The sequence below is a fragment of the Alexandromys fortis genome, unplaced genomic scaffold, assembly GCF_014885135.2.
Source record: "Alexandromys fortis isolate MF-2015 unplaced genomic scaffold, M_Fortis_MF-2015_v1.1 scaffold_36, whole genome shotgun sequence".
NCBI lineage: Eukaryota > Metazoa > Chordata > Mammalia > Rodentia > Cricetidae > Alexandromys > Alexandromys fortis.
In genome coordinates this window covers 7,652,182-7,669,621 of record NW_026067915.1, presented here as the reverse complement: position 1 = coordinate 7,669,621, position 17,440 = coordinate 7,652,182, and the positions used below count along the sequence as shown (strand labels likewise).

The window sequence follows — 17,440 nt, the reverse complement described above, 5'->3', positions numbered from 1 at the left end:
GAGAGAGAGAGAGAGAGAGAGAGAGAGAGAGAGAGAGAGAGAGAGAGAGAGAGAGAGCGAGCGCGCAAACAAGCATGGAAGCAAGCAAAAGGTCCAATGTCTCTGCATTCCCAATTTGGTGCTGGAGTCCTGGGTTATTAAGTAAATAAATACTTTTAAAGCCAAAATCACACCTTTGAAGCCATGGAGACAGATCAGCAGATAGTCACTTGCTATCAAGCCTGACTCACAGTATTATCCCTGGGACTCACAAGGTGAAAGGAGAGAATCAATACCTGTATGCTGTCTTTAACTAGCACACACACACGGGGAGGGGGGGTTATCTACATAAGTAAAAAATATTTTTTGGAAAAATCACATTATAGTTGGGCATCATAGCACACACCTTTTATTCCCATCACTTGGGAAGCATAGGCAGATGGACCTCACTGAGTTCCAGGCCAGGCAGGGCTGCATAGTGAGATTCTCTGTGTAGCCCTAGCTGTCCTGGAACTCACTCTGTACAGTAGGCTTGCCTGGAACTGAGAGATCTGCCTGCCTCTGCCTGTCAAGTGATGGAACCAAAGACATGTGCCACCACCACACAACAACAACAAAAAACACTTTAATGCTTAATATACTTCTGTCACAGAGTCTAGTTTAAAACTTCACCTCAACAAAAGCTTGTTAAACACGTATTATGTAAATACTGAACTTCATGTGGAATTTCTAGTCCCACCTTGCATAATAGGTCTTCCAATTGCAGGCGATGGAAATAAGCTGTAGCAAGAGCTGCACACATGAAAGCTTGAGGAAGACTTCAGCAGGTTCCCAATACAGCTGAGCTGGGCCATATTCTATCAAAAACTCCATCATTTCCACAATCTGCTCATGAGTGTATGAGCATGCCTATAAGGAGAGGTATGTATTATAATACAAAATTGCACCGTCTATCTACTACTTTCTCAATGTTTGCCCAAAGATTTTAATAAAAGCTTTCAATTTCCACAATTCCTGAGTCACCAGTCCATATGTAAAACAATGCTACATAACGATTAGTACTTTATTTGTGATTGGCACACATATTTAAAAAAATAACACAAGGTTGATTTATGCATACTTAAGAAAGCTGAGAAAGTAGCATCAAGAAACAGGTATCTCTTCAACTTGCAATTTTTGAAACATGCAGACATTCATCTTGATCCCAAATCGATCAAATAAGTTCCAAAATGACAGAGAGCTAGAGTTATGGACACATCCTTTCCCAAACAAAATTCTGCAGTTTTCACAAAAGCAAGCAGTTTTACTCATACTTGAGTCCCTTTAGTTCTAGTTTAGTGCCAGAATAGCAGTGACTTATAAGTGGAAACAAAAAGGTCTTTGAAATTCATCTATTACCTCCACTTTTAATTGTTCTGCTTTCATATAGGGAAGGTAAAGTGCAAAACTGTATGTCCTACAGACATGGCATTGGTCTCAGATGTGATTTCAAACCTGGAACTGCTGCAAGTAGTATTAATTTTTAAGACTGTGTTCTAGGTCGGGATGTAGTTAAGTTTTACAACACTAATCTGATATGTATGAGACCCCGTTTTTGATCCCCAACACAGAAACAAGAAATAAAAAAATAGAAACTGGCTATGGTGGTACACTTAGAAGGCACTCAGAAATGGCCCAGTGTGTAGAAGGCAGAAGCAAATAGTTCTGAGTTCTAGGCCAGTCTGGCTTACTAACAGACCTTGTGTAGTCATTCTTGGTGGTCAACTACATCTGGAATTAACAAAAATCCAATCAGCCTAGCACACCTATGAGGATTTTATTTTTTTCTTCATTAAAACATTTAAGTAGGAAGACCCACTTTTAATACAGATCTTTTAAGGTTGGAAGATACACCTTTAGTTCGGTTAGGATGATAACATCCACCTTTAATCTAGGCCACACTTTCTGCTGGCAGTCTATATAAAGTATATGGAAAAATGAAGCTTTTGCTCTTTGCCTGCTAGCTCTTGCTCTCTCTGGCCAAGACCATTCCTTACTAGCATTATAGCCTACTTCTTCAGGAATCTGTCATATACTGAAGACCACCTGAGACATCCAACTTCATGGACTACTGGAATTTTGGAAATTATATTGGTATACAGACATTGTTGGACAAGCTGGACCAGACTGTTAAGCCAGTCTAGTAAGTTTGTGTGTGTGCGCGTGTGTGAGTGTGTGTGAGTTCATTCTATAAATTCTATTCTTCCTGAGAACCCTGATCAAAGATTTGGTACCAGAAGTGGTTCTAGAGCAACAGAAGTAAAATGATGGGGTTTTTTGTTGTTTTCGTTTGGGTTTTAGTTTTCCGAGACAGGATTTCCCTTGTATATCCCTGGCTGTCCTGGAACTCAATAGACCAGACTAGCCTAGAGCAAAGCAATCCATCTGCCTATGCTTCCTGAGTGCTGGGATTATAGGTGTGCACCACCACCACCCAGCCAAAGATGATTTTTTTTTCCCCAAGGATGATTTTTTAAGGATCTGGAACAGGCTTTCCAATTTGCCATTGCCTACTGTTATTGTAGCCCCTCCAGTTACTGAAGCCTCTCCTAGAAGCTTGGAGAGTATTAAAAGCCCATAGTGTGACCTAGTTTACAAACTTAAGGAGACAAATGCATTTAATTATTCACCTATTCTGAGAAGCAATGGTTTTGGTGACTCTACATAAGTAAACCATTGAAGTTGGGCAGTGGTGGGGCATGTCTTTAGTTCCAATATTCCGGAAGAAGAGGCAATAGATCTGTGAATTCAAAGCCAGCCTGGTTCACAGAGCTAGTTCCAGAACAGCCAGGACAACACAGAGAAGACAAAAACAAAAACAAGACTTTTGACAGTTTGTGGAAAATTAAGAAAAATGATGATAAAAGCTGGTTGTTCCTAGCATCTCTGGATAAACTGGCAAAGGATAAGAATAAGCTCCATGGTAACAATAACTAACATCTTGCATGAAAGAATACAGTGAAGGACAGCAATATGATGAAACTGACAAGCTCCTGATGTACACACTAAAGGTTTCTAGTGTGCCCTGGAAGGAAATCTCTCTAGCAGCCACAAAGCTTAAGTTTAGAAAGTCAAACAAAAGCACTTATTATTTGACTGGCTGAATTACAAAGAGAACTAATTTCCAGAAAATTAATATAGGAGGACCCTATTGAAGCTGAAAACTTTGAACCCTACTTGCCATTTCCTACTTTTACTACGGAAATTAACACTTTGTTGTCTGCTAAACCAACAGTGACTTACCCTGAAGAAGATGCCAGTACTGATGTCCCTCAGAGCCCACCAATAGTTGCCTCTAGACCTATAACCAGACTAAAAGCTAAGCAAGCTCGTAGACTGGAGACTGAAAGTATAGTCCATGAGGAAGTACACTAAACTACTAGAAAGCTCAATGAGTTTGCTAATTTGTTCAAGTAGAAGTCTGGGGAGTATGTGTGTAAATAGATTTTAAAGTTGTGGAATGAACATAAAACTAGATTGGGGTGAATTTACTTGTGTGGGTCCACTGGGTAGAGAGTCTAGGTTTAATATGAAAAGTTCAAAGTTTAAAAAGGTGACAAAATGCTGGGAAGTGGTGAAGCATGCCTTTACTCTCAGCACCAAGGAGGCAGAAGCAGGCAAAGCTTTGTGAGTTCAAGGCCAGCCTGATCCATAGAGCTAGTTCCAGGACAGTCACACAAAGAAACCCTGTGTTAAAAAAGCAAAAACAAAACAAAACAAACAAAAGATAACAATGGTTGGCTGAAGCATCAGTCCAAAGATAGCCTATTAAAAAGGAGTTGGTGATGCCTAATATCCCCTGGCTTAGTGACTATGAAGTGTAAGATTGCCCTCTGTATGCTGTGAATACCATTGGTTAATAAAGAAACTGGTTTGGCCTGATAGGGTAGATAGGCGGGAAAAACCAAACTGAATGCTGGGAGAAAGGAGACAAGTCCAGAGAGAAACCATATAGTCCTGCCAGAGACAGACGCTGGGAACTTTACCTGGTAAGTAACAGCCACATGGAGATACACAGATTAATGGAGATAAGTTAAATTAATATGTAAGAGTTAGCCAATAAGTAGCTAGCGCTAATGGGCTATGCAGTGATTTAAATAATACAGTTTCTGTGTGGTTATTTCTAGTCTGAGCTGGGCAGTAAGGAAACAAACTAAGGCCTCATAACAACAAACTGGCACCAATGTGGCTAATTAAATCCACTTAAAATCTGAGAAAGTTTAAAAAGAAATCCTAGACACAAGAGAACAGAGTAAGCAGCAGCTCCTTTAAGAGAGGTCTTCCTGATTCAGCGGTAGCAGAAAAAAAGCGGTGACATTTTGAAATGCCAGCTTTCTGGGTCCTGCTGCCAGTGCAACCTCTGGCTCTTTCAGGAGGCCAAGCATTTAAATGGGGTTTGTGAACAGAGTGCTACAACTTGCCTATGGCAGCACAGACTGGCTGTGTGCATAAAAACGGGGCTGTGAGCAAGGCTCTCAGAGGCAGCAAACAGCTCCACCATGCTGGACTTGGCGGGGCAAGGAGGCAGTGAGGTATTTCCCCTAGCAATGGCATCACTAAAGTTTGTAAGAAGGACTTAGCATTTTAAGAAGCACTTCTGGTCAGAAAATAATTACAGATACACAATAAAGACAGATTCAAATAAAAAAAAAAGACTTCTAAATGAGCCACATTGTTGGATAAATGTATGTAGGCTTGGGAGAGAAAAGAAAAAGAAAAAAAGAAGTAAATGCGTTTTTTTTTTAAAAAAAAAAAAAGGTAAAGACTTTAAAGAGACAGAGTATAGACAGTCATAGATTAAAAGGGGTATAAAGATAATAAAATAATTAAAAAGAAATAGAGTAAAAAATAATAAGCACAGAGTCTGGATTATGTATATTATTGTGTTTTCTATGAATTTTTTGACTGTGAAGGAGCCAAGTACAGAGAGACATTTCATTGTATGAACTGCTAAGCAAAACCAACATATATACTTTAAAGGTATCTTAATTTCAAAATTTGAGTCAAAGGATATGTTGCTTTGGTAAAGAGGTTGTTCTTGTTTCCACAGAGGATGAGAACCTGTGGATTTCTTCCAGACTAATGTGGTTTGATGTACTAAAACACCCCAAAAGGTTGCTATGAACACCCCCAAAAATTACTTCAGCCAACAAAAAGCAGGAAGTAGTTTGGAGACAACTATGCCCATATTCCCAAATATTGTCTATAAATGTTTAGAGATTTGCATTGGTATGGATTTTGATTTACTGATACAAATTTAAGGTCAGTTTTATTATATGTATGTTTCTGCTTGATTAAGGTATTGTGTGTGCAGCTCATTTAAAAGTATAATGTATAATTAAGAAACATAGGTTAATAGATAATCATCTATAATAGTCAAGCTTGTAGTCATGTTAGTTAGATTTTCTAACTAACTATGGACAGACATGTATTTCAGATGGATAGGCATTCTTCAAACCTTTCAAAGACTACAGAATATGGCATTTAAAATGTTTTAAGCATTTTGAACTTTTCATGACAATGAGACACATCAGTTCCTGGCAGCACCAATTACTACAAGAGGAAGATAGGCACTAAAGAGGCTCCTTATGGAGGTTTATTGGTCATTTGGGCAGGAGACAGCTCTTGCCTGTACTGCTTGATGAACTGGACATGCATGACCCACAGAGAAATGAGTGCTGAACTTGCCTAAAGGTGAGATGACCCTTTGGGGATCCAGCTTCATTAAAGAGTCTGCCAGACATTCTGTAGTACACAGAAGAAAGTGATTGTCAAACTGCCAATATAGACGGAACTGTCTTTAAAATTTCCCTTTTCATGGAAAAGTCTGCTGGATACTATGGGCCCATAGGCTAAAGATGGATGCCCCAACAGTACAGAAAAACTTTGAGTGACTGTCCAGGCAGCAGAATGTCTCTATCATTTCTAGAGTTTGGGAAGTTGCTTACAATGCATTTCCTGGTTTTTTTTTTTTTGGGGGGGGGGGTTCGAGACAGGGTTTCTCTGTAGCTTTGGTGCCCGTCCCGGAACTAGCTCTTGTAGACCAGGCTGGCCTCGAACTCCCAGAGATCCGCCTGCCTCTGCCTCCCGAGTGCTGGGATTAAAGGCATGAGCCACCACTGCCCGGCCGCATTTCCTGTTTATTTAGGTAATATTATATCCTTCTGGAGTCTCTGATGGAGTTGAAGAATAAATGCTTATACTTATAGTTTTCCTTAGATATGATAAAAGAAAGTAGATATAAATATTGTAACTGTAATTCTTGCTTGATACCTGTTTTGTTATATGTAAGTTTACTATGTTAAAGTTAAAACCTTCCTTTTCATTTAAACAGAAAGGGGGAGGTGATGTGAGATTCCCCTCTGTATGCTGTAAATACCATTGGTTAATAAAGAAACTGGTTTGGCCTGATAGGGTAGATAGGCGTAGATAAACTGAATGCTGGGAGAAAGGAGACAGGTCAGAGAGAAGCCATATAGCACTACCAGATACAGATGCTGGGAACTTTACCCAGTAAGCCACAGCCACACAGAGATACACAGATTAATGGAGATGGGTTAAATTAATATGTAAGCGTTAGCTAATGAGTGAAGCAGTGATTTAAATAACACAGTTTCTGTGAGATTATTTTGGGGCTGAGCAGCCGGGAACCAAAAAGTGGCCTCTTCCAACATATGAAGAGATTTAAAGGCTGAAGAAAATTGCAATGCTAGAGTAGATACACTGTCTAAATCCTAATCCTCCATATTGGAAGGCCCAGAAGACATGTTCTTCACTAATACTAAGAGATGCAAAATGGTGAGGGGGCACCACTCCATTTGTAGAGCTCTGTTGTCACTCTTTTCCTTATACTACACCTTAGGGTTGGAGATGCTGTTACTCAGCTGGATGAATTAAATACAGGTTAAATTGAGCCTCAAAGTAGCAGGGGCCAGATGGCAGCACTGAAGTGCCAAAAGTAAGATGATTATAGTTATCATAATGGGCAACAAAGATAAAGCAATGTCCATAATGGCCTAACCTGTAACAGGCAGCAAAGGCAAACTGATTTTTATGGTGGCATGACTCATATATGGACCTTTGGTACTGGCTAATCATTCATGGTGTTTCCAGGCATAAAACAGAAGTCTACCATATGTCTCATCTGAATAAGCAGAAAATTTCTCAAATAGATAAAAACTACAATTATATTGTAGCAAAAGAGAATCTTTGTCCACGAACCAATTTCCAGACATTAGCCAGTAAGCAGCATTCTTCAATGGTCTCTGCATCAGCTCCTGCCTTCAGGTTCCTGCCATCTGAGTTGCTGCCCTGACTTCCTTTGATGATGAACAGTGATATGAACCATAAGCCAATAAAACTCTCTTCCCAAAGTTACGCTGGTCATGCTTTTTCATCATAGCAATAATAACTCTAAAACATCATGCCTCAAAAATAAAATTCAACAAATAAATGACTATTCGCTTACCTTGTATGGAGGTTGAGGGTGAACAAGAATACCACCCTCAGTCCTCTGCAGTGACTGCTTGACTTGTTCCAATTTAATGGCCAGGTGAGCCTCAAAATACTTGCGCAGAGCCATGCAGGTATGTTTGCCTGTTTGGCGGCTAGCAAATATTTCATCGTCACTCAAAAGTGCACCCTGGTCTTCCAAATTTAAAATCTCCAAAGTACTGATCTATTGGTAAACAGGTATAAGATTGCAAAGGAGATGGGGGAAGAGCACACAGAAGAGAAAAGTAAAAAGATAACAAAAGATTTTGGTAAATGTTTACATTCAACAATACTGACAAGTCTATCCATATATACAACATGCTAACAATCATATGAAAGAAAAATGGGAGCTTCTAACCATATTAAAATATAGAAAAAAGATGCAGTATGTACAACACTTGAGAGATTAAGACATGAAAATACTAAGTTCCAAAGAATATTCAAAAGTAATTGAACTACAGAGAAATTGCCTTAAAATTTAAAAAAAAAAAAAGAGGTTGGAGAGATGGCTCAGTGGTTAAGAGCACTGGCTAATCTTCCAGTGGAGCTGGGTTCAATTCCTAGTACCACATGGCAGCTCACAACTATCTGTGACTTCAGTTCCAGGGAATCCAACACCCTCACGCAGATGTGAATGCAAACAAAACACAAACACACATAAAATAAAATCTTTTTAAAAATTAACAAGAAAAGGAAAACAAAGATATACCAGTCTAAAGTTGTTGTCATTTGAAAAGGTCAAAATTAACCAGTTGTAGTGTGTGGTAACCCACAATTGCAATCCAGCTCCCAGCACTTGAGAAACAGAGCCAGGAAAATCAATAAAAGTTCAATGTCAGCATGGTTACAAAAGGAGTTCCAAACAAGGCTACATAGGGAGACCTTTTCTCACAAAAGCAAAAAAAGATAAGAAAAAAATTAAGGTTATCATAGCAACGCCCCTACAAAATTACTGGGTAAATAAATACATACATAAATATAAAAATACACACATACATACATACAGAAAGGCAGGTAGGCTACAATGGTATAGTAAGCTTAGCCTGGCTCCAAACAAGGCTACATAGTGAGACCTTTTCTCACAAAAGCAAAAAAAAAAAAAAAGGGGGGGGGGGGGGATTAAGGTTATCACAGCAACCCTCCTACAAAATTACTGGGTAAATACATACATACATAAAGGCTACAATGGCATAGTAAACTCCAACCACCAGAGACAGAAAACAGGGCTGGGTGCAGCAGTTTAACGGTATAGTAAATATGTATGGCACCTTGGGTTCAATCCTCAGTACCCCCCCAAAAAAAAAAAAAAAAAAAAAAACCAGAGAAAAGACAGAAAGGAAAGAAAAAACTCATAAATATATATATACACACAACCAAAGCCCAAAATGCCAATCAGAAATGCACCCAACTAGGTGCAATGATACATAGCTTTGATTCCAGCACTGAGAAATAAGAGACAGGAGAGATGGTAGTTCAAAGTCCTTCTTGGCTATACAGCAAGTTATGGCCAGATTGGGCTACATGAAACCTTGATTCAAACTACCAAAAGGAAATTTTCTCTCTTCTACATGATGCCTTTCAGGATAGCCAAAACAAAGAGGACTCCTATAGCTAACTGAAGAGCTAGTGGAAGAACCTTACCAAGTTCACCAGGCGACGAAGACCATCATAACGGTCAAAGAGCTCCAAGACAGCCCGAAATGAGAAGCAAATTGAGAAAAACATTGTAGCATGGCAGCATCCTGAAGCATGAGAACATTCCATTAACCACAGGGTATAATTCACCACATCAGATAGAACATTGTGGGGATGCATGCAAACCTGCAAAAGAAAAAGAAAAAAAAAAGTAAATAAATAAATAAAATCTATTTTTAACATTTGGAGCAAAGGTTTCTTTAAAAGGGATGAAAAATTCACCAGTGTAGGTAGAGATGTTTATAGAAAACAGTGATCATTCTAAGTCAGGTCTAGAACATAATCCATTCCAAACCAGAAAACTACATAAATTAAGTACAACCTATGTTTACCAAGAGCCAAAAAATATATCATTTAATGCTTCTAAATGACTCAGGGCATAACATCTTGCTTAACAATCATGAAGACACAGAAGTTAAGGACTGTTTTTTTTTTTCCTTTTGTTTTGTTTTTGTTTTGTTTTCTTTTGAAATAATCTCACTTTGTGGCCCTAGCTGGCCTGGAACTCACTACACAGACCAGGATGGCCTCAAACTCACAGAGATCCACCTGCCTCTGTCTCCCAAGTACAAGGATCAAAGTCATGTGCCACCATGCCCAGCAAAGACATTCTTATAAATGTCTGAGCCTACTGATGATCCTGAGTGTACATATGTAGTATCTGCTGCTCCACTGATTCATACAGGTCTATACTGTCTATGAATTAAACAACAAATTATAAAACATCCCCAAGGTTTGCTTGGTACTTTTATCTATATTTTAGCCATAATTAGCTTTGTGCATATAAATAGTTTAATATTCACAAAACGTAAAATTTTAATTATTACAGTTATCTTAATAAATGAACAAAGACAAAGACAACACTCAAGACAATCACCAGCTTAACTTAAAAAGTCAACCGGAGTCGGGCGATGGTGGCACATGCCTTCAATCCCAGCACTCAAGAAGCAGAGGCAGGCAGATCTCTGTAAGTTCGAGGCCAGCCTGATCTACAAGAGCTAGTTCCAGGACAGTTAGGACTATTACACAGAAAAACCCTGTCTCAAAAAAAAAAAAAGTACAATACACAATATAAGAAAAATGATCCTTGTACAGAAATGGTAAGCCACCTCCTAGAGATACCCTGAGAAACCATCACTTTTCAAATGTACAACCCACACACTTTTAAAAACGATCACTAACATGAAAGACTTAATGGAAAAACAAGACTCAAACTAAGAATGAGAACAGCTGAAATTAGTTTACTATCTCCATCACAAATTATTTAACATACATAAAGCATCACCTGTTTATATAATAAACTGACTTTAAAATATAATACAATTCTACTGAGACACAAATGAAAAGTGCCTGGCTACTAGTCATAACGCCATAGAAATCAAAGAAAGCTTGTGGAACTTGTCCTGCACTTTCTAAGTAGAGTCAAAATTTCCTAAATAATTTTACATTTTACATTTTAGGATGCTTTATGAAGATATACATTCACATTCCTCAAGTCTTTCATAAGAATTTCATTTTTTCAACTGTTCCTGTCTTCTTATCCAAACGTTCATCTGTGAATGTGCTGCTTTACAGAGATGGTCCCCATCAAACCCATTCTCATCACCTGAATGGACTACACTTACTCTTTCCATAGCATCCTGGTTGTAGGACAGGTAATACAAGCACATGGATACACCAGTTGCAGCCATTGAAGGACGAGGAATTTCCAGTAATTTCTGTACTCCACCATGTGCAACAAATTCTGTGGCAAATTTGTTATGGAGCAGGAGAGATGCTAGGTGCTAAACAGTAAGGACACATGTTACAGTAGAATAACCAAAAACATCACAAATCTCTTAACATAATATTAGCTTCTATAGAGTCATAAGTACAAAACCACCATCTCAAAAAAAAAAAAAGTAAAGAGAAAGGAGAAGGGAAAAAGAAAAGATGGGAGAAAGAAAACAGAAAGGAGGCCGGGTCAGGCAGTGGTGACACACGCCTTTAATCCCAGAACTAGAGGGGCAGAGACAGGTGGATGGATGGATCTCTGTGAGGCAAGAGTGGTCTACAGAGCAAGTTCCAGAACAGCCAAGGCTACAAAGAGAAACCCTGTCTCAAAAAGAAAGAAAAAAAAAAGAAAAGAAACAGAAGGGAAAGAAAAAGAATGGCTTAAAATTCTACAGCATCCCCCTTTTCCTTCCTAAAGCAGAAAGGTATTCAACTTTCCAGGACCTATGGGAATAGGGAGGCAGGGTAGGAATAGAACCTGGGTACCTGCTAAACATGAGCTATACCAGTGAGCTATACCCTCTGCAACAGGTTAAAAACATGAAATGGGCTATCTGCAGTACTATTGTTACTGCCCACCCTTGTAAGATACGAAATAAATAAACCTGTTTTCTTTTTCTACCAAAAAAAAAAAAAGACCCTCTACTTCTTCTTTTGCCAAGACGTGAGGAGATGATGCCGAGTGGTGGTGGTGGACCCTTTAATACCAGCACTCAGGAGGCAGAGGCAGGCGGATCTCTGTGAGTTCAAGGCCAGCCTGGTCTACAGAGAGCTAGTTTCAGGACAGGCTCCAAAGCTACAGAGAAACCTGGTCTGGGGAAAAAAAAAATGTAAGGAGATGAAAAGACCAGCTATACATTTCTGCTACCATGGAGCTGTTTTGCCTTCCCTACATGATGGACTGATTATATTTTATCCCTTCAAACTGTAAGCCAAAATAAGCCCTTCTTCCACTAAAAAAAAAAAAGAAAACAAAAACAAACAAAAAGCAAGATACATGAAGCAGGGCATGCCTATAATCTTAGTACTTTAGTGGGCTAAGACAGGAGAACCACAACTTCAAGGCCAAGAAGTTGTGAGTCTCAAAACAGAAAGTTAAAAGAGCTGGAGGAAGCAGATGGAGGAAGCTGGAGGAAGGTAGAATGCTTGCATAGCATTCTCAAGGCCCTAAATTAATTCCTAGTACCCACAAACAGAAAGGGTGAAAATAATAAACCTGGTTGAAAGCAATGGCACAATTTTACAATAATTTTTCCTGTTTCCTGAGTAGACTTTTGCTAACCTTGACAATTTAATTCTTCATATATAATCAACTCAGTGTTCTAATTCAAGTTCAGTCACTGACTTTATGAAGTCCAGAAATTTTTCTTTTACATTTATTTTCAATATAACCCCAAACAATTAAAAAAAAAAAAAAAAACTTCCTGAGACAAGGTTTCACTCTGTATCCCAAGCTGGTTTCCACTTCTCAAGTGCTGGCATTACAAAATCCCAAAGAAGAACCTTAAGCAAAGAATCAAAAGTGGCAGAGTTTTGTTGTTGTTATTGTTGTTCTGATGTATCAGAATGCATTTTTAAAAATTAAATCTTTGGCCAATCTGTGGTGGCACATGCTTTTAACCCCAGCCCTCGGGAGGCAGAGGCAGGTGGATCTCTATGAGTTTGAATCCAGTCTGGTCTACAAAGCAAGTTCCGGGACAGCCAGTTACACAAAGAAACCCTGTCTCAAAATTAAACATTTTATTAGATTTATTTATTCTATGAGTGGCTATGGTGTTACATGTGAAGGTCAGAGAACAACTTGACTTGCAAGAACTGGTTTTCTCCTTCCACCATGTGGTTTCCAGAGATCAAACTCTGGTCATCAGGCTTGGCCCTAACTTGCTGAGCCATCTCACTGGCCCTAGATAAGGTATCCTAACTAGCCATGAACCCACCGCCTCCCCACAGCTGGAGTTACAATAATGCAGCACAACACCCAGTTAAAATTCTAACGTTTAAGTTTTGTTAATTTCCTGCTCAATTCCTACTAGTCTCCCAGCATGGAATGACCTGCACAATTTTAAGGACAAAGTGTCCAACAAAAGTGGGATGTTCTTCATATTTCTGAACCCAGGAGCCTTAACGACAGGGCCTCAGGAGGGCTAGAGCTCCCCCTCCTGTTTCCACAACAGACAATACAAGTTTGCAATTACATACCTGAAGAGATAAAAGTCAATGGCACCATTAACAGGTATCTATCTACCCCATTCAGAATTTCTTAACACCTAGAGCTCAACTAACCCTTACTAAAATCCAATTCCTTTCCTTCATTATCCTTTGCTTGTCATAAAGACCTCTACTATTCTTCCCCCAATTCTTCCCTCAAGAAGCAGCTAAACTAGATATCCATTCCCAGTAACTCATGCCACATGATGGTTTTCTCATAATGCCACTACCATACCATGATAATTTGCCATCACTAAAGGTGGTAAAACAGAATAAGCAGGCTTAAGATATATCAAGAAACCTAGTTTTACTTGAGTCCTCACCACCTACAAACCGTCTTCACCTCACCCTGTCAGCAGTCTATTTTCTTTCTGTTTTAATAGTCTGGGCCTGGAACTAGCTCTGTAGACCTGACTGGCCTCAAACTCAGAGATTTGCCAGCCTCTGCCTCCTGAATACTGAGATTAAGAGTGTGCACCACTATAACCAGCCACAATTGTCTTTTAGCCCATTTTGTTCCTATCAGAATGTTCCTTTCTGTCTTTCTCTTACATTAACTTGAATCATCCTTTAGAACAAAATGATACACCAGAATTTCTTTGTGTGTGTTGGGCGGGGGCGGGGCGGAGGGGATATGCACGTAAAATAGTATGTAGGTGCCCAACAGATATCCTGGAGCTGGAGTTACAAGCAGTTATAAGTTGCCAAATAGGGGTTCTAGAAACCAAACTTGGTATTTTAACTGCTGAGCCATCTCTCCAGATCCAATTTTGTTTCAAAGAAGGATCTTTTAAGTTTTTCCTTGTTCATAGATATTTCATTCTTTTGTCCCTTTTATAACTTTTTAAAGGAACAGATGGATGATAATACCCATTGCAATTCCAAAGAGAGTGAGCAATCATCCATCCAAAGTTACTATCCAATAGCATCTTGTTCAAAACCAGTGTTGTAACTGAATGTAGTATTTCTGGGCCACCGGACACAGTTCCAACCTCCAGTCCCATTTCACTGTTCAAAGTACTCAGTACACTCTTTAAACAGACACAGATAGAAACAGACAGAATGACAGACAGAAACACACAAACACAAACCCCACTCCCATATATTCCTCCAGTTCTGTCTGATCTCATCCAAACTTAAAATGTCTAGGGACTAAAAGAAAAACTTATTCATTTCAATTCCACTTCAACAATATATGGCTATACTACTGTTTGATGCACACTGGTGACATGAAGGTTAACTTAATCAAAGTAACTAAAACTTAAAATGTAAATCCAGGCAAATGTAATCCCAACACCAAAGAGGCTGAGACAAGAAACTGCTGTAAGTTTGAGGCCAACTTGGTCTAGACATAATGAGTTCCATGCTAACCTGTGCCACAGACTGAGACCCTGTCTCAAAAGTAAATAAATGAAACTTCAGTTCTTCAGAGACACTCTATTTTCAAGTACTGAGAAATCGCTTAGGGCTGGCCAGTACTGCTGTACCAACCGCCTTTAACATGAGCTTCATAAACATCAAGTAATAACAAAAACTAGTATTTTTGCAAGCTTTACCTTGAGTGCCTCAAAAGTAAGCAAGACATCATTAGTCTGTTTCAGATCAATATAAAACATCATCAATTCTCGTGATCCAAGTTGCATGAATATAGGAAGTAACTGAAATGAGAACCAAAAAATAAGAATTAAATTGTGGCTTTTCCATATTACCTGTATTTTATGAATGAAGACTATTAAAGAAATGAGTATATAAAAAGAAAATTAAGAGAAAATTAAAAAAAAAACAATCACACACCCCTCATGAAGAATATGTTCATATGTGGTGGTGGTTTGAATAGAAATGGGCCCAGACTCATGTGTTTGAATTCTTGGTTCATAGGGAGTGACACTTAGAGGAGGTGTGACTTTGTTATAAAATTGTGTCACTGGAGGTGGGGGTGCTCTTGAGGTCTCAGAATCTCAAACCAGTTCGCTTCATGCTGCCTGTCAACTCAGATGTAGAACTCTGAACTTCTTCTCTAGCACCATGTCTGCCTGCATGCCACCATGCTTTCTGTCATGAGGATAAAAGACTAAACCTCTGAAACTGTAAGCCAGCCACAATTAAATGTTTTCTTTTATATGAGTTGCCGTGGTCATAGAATCTCTTCACAGCAACAGAAACCATAAGACATATATTCACATACCATATGTTTACATGAATAAACTTATATCAAACTAACCTTTATCAGGAATGACCTGCATTAAGACCTTAATGAGATGAAGACCTTTCTGGAATGGAGTTAAGAGTATATCAGTGGGTAAGATACACCCATAAAATGCCCTAGAGATAAATATAATAGCCACATAATAGTCCCAAAATAGTAACTTATCCTAATAACTTACCTCCTGATACTCTCCTAGAGGGGTCAGATACTGGAGAATAAGTCGCTGCTCAATAGCAGGAGTCATAGGATAGAGGGTGTAATTGGTGCCAATCACCCAGGGGGACATTTCTGACCAGCTGCTATTAGACAGCTCAACAAACACACGATCTGGGTCAGAAGATGAGAAACCCAACTTCTGCTTGGCCTTCCTAAAGTTCTCCCTGTCACCATGCTTTGCAGACTTGTTCTTCTTCAATCCTCCTTCTTCAGGCTTAGTTGCTGAGTTCACTCTACTACTGGTCTTGTGACTTGAATCAAGACGGAAGGAGATCTCCATATCTCTAGAAGTTTCTTGCTCTCCATCCTCAACATCTACTGCCATGTCACCATAGTCCATATCTACAGCTTCCTCATCTAGAGGCAAAAGCGGTTCGGATGAAAGCTTCCGTGGACTAGGACGCTTATTTTCCTGCCGCAAAGCCACTTCCTGAAGTTGTAGCTCTCTCAGTCTTCGAAGCACTATTGCCACCTAGCAACAAATATTTGAGTAAAAGAAGTTATTTATTCTGAATTTTATGAACATGATTTTTTTTCTTTTGGTTTTTCAGGAGAGGGTTTCTCTGTGTATCTCTGGCTGTCACTCAATAGACCAGGCTAGCCTCAAACTCACAAGAGATCCACCTGCCTCTGCCTCTGAGTGCTGGGATTAGAGATGTGTGCCACCATCGCCCGGCTCATGATTCTTATTAAATAATTCTTTCTTTTGGCTTATTTTATGAGGTAGAGTTTCACTCTTTCTTTGCCTTTCAAATGCTAAGATTTATAGGCACATACCACCACAAACAGCTCATTAATATATTATTATTTCCTGTTAAAGAAAACTCAATACTTGGAACTGGAGAGATGGCTCAGTGGTTAAGAGCACTGGCTGCTCTTCCAAAGGTACTGAGTTCAATTCCCTGCTCAAAACCATCTGTAGGGCTGGAGAGATGGCTCAGTGGTTGAGAGCACCGTCTGCTCTTCCAAAGGTCCTGAGTTCAATTCCCAGCAACCACATGGTGGCTCACAACCATCTGTAATGAGGTCTGGTGCCCTCTTCTGGCCTGCAGGCATACATGTAGACAGAATATTGTATACATAATAAATAAATAAATAAATAAATAAATAAATAATTTTTTAAAAAAAAACATCTGTAACGAGATCTGGTGCCCTCTTCTGGCCTACAGGCACACAAGCAGACAGAACGCTGTATACATAATAAATAAATAAACCTTTTTTAAAAAAGGAGAGAGAACTCAATACTCATGCAGTTAACCCAACGCCGGGGAATAGTAAAAATTTGATAAATATGTTGATTTGATAGCTAAATTTGGTGAAAGAAGTTAGGACTAAAAGTCTATTTTAAGCTGGGTGTAGTGGACCATGCCTTTAAGCACTCAGGAGGCAGGTGGATCTCTGTGAATTCGAGGCCAGCCTGATCTACAGAGTACACTCCAGGACAGCCAGAGCTGTTACAAAGAGAAACCCTGTCTCAAAAAAACAAACAAAAAATAAAAAGATGTTATTTTAAAATGTATGTCTGTGGTTTTTTCCTAGAAAACCCAAACCAGAAGATCTGCACATAAAACACACCATTTTGGGCCAAGGTAGACTAGGCTATGCATCACACTTTAAAAAGCAGAAGCTAAACTTTTAATTAACTTTGAAAATCAAAACTAAAGATTTCAAAAACTTACTGACTATACATTGTATATCACTAGCAACTACATAATCTAACTTCCAAGTCTGCCTTTTTAAACCTTCTAGTACTTATTTTTAGAGCCAATACTAAAACCTGTTCTATGTTTACTTGAGTGCAGTGGTACATGCCTATAACTTCAGCACTTG

The 17,440-nt window shown here is 39.0% G+C and overlaps 1 protein-coding gene across 3 annotated transcripts in view; it reads right to left on the bottom strand.

Moving 5' to 3' along the window:
• The window catches only part of Dcaf1 (DDB1 and CUL4 associated factor 1), a 61,442-nt gene that overhangs the window by 30,807 nt on the left and 13,195 nt on the right, over window positions 1-17,440 (bottom strand). For all 3 annotated transcript variants that reach the window (XM_050139628.1, XM_050139629.1, XM_050139630.1), the window contains exons 7-12: window positions 15,573-16,082; window positions 14,745-14,846; window positions 10,833-10,991; window positions 9,154-9,333; window positions 7,487-7,696; window positions 719-888 (exon numbers count right to left, since the gene is read on the bottom strand). In XM_050139628.1, the coding sequence (XP_049995585.1) occupies window positions 719-888; window positions 7,487-7,696; window positions 9,154-9,333; window positions 10,833-10,991; window positions 14,745-14,846; window positions 15,573-16,082 (1,331 nt within the window). The remainder of the gene's footprint in view (window positions 1-718; window positions 889-7,486; window positions 7,697-9,153; window positions 9,334-10,832; window positions 10,992-14,744; window positions 14,847-15,572; window positions 16,083-17,440) is intronic.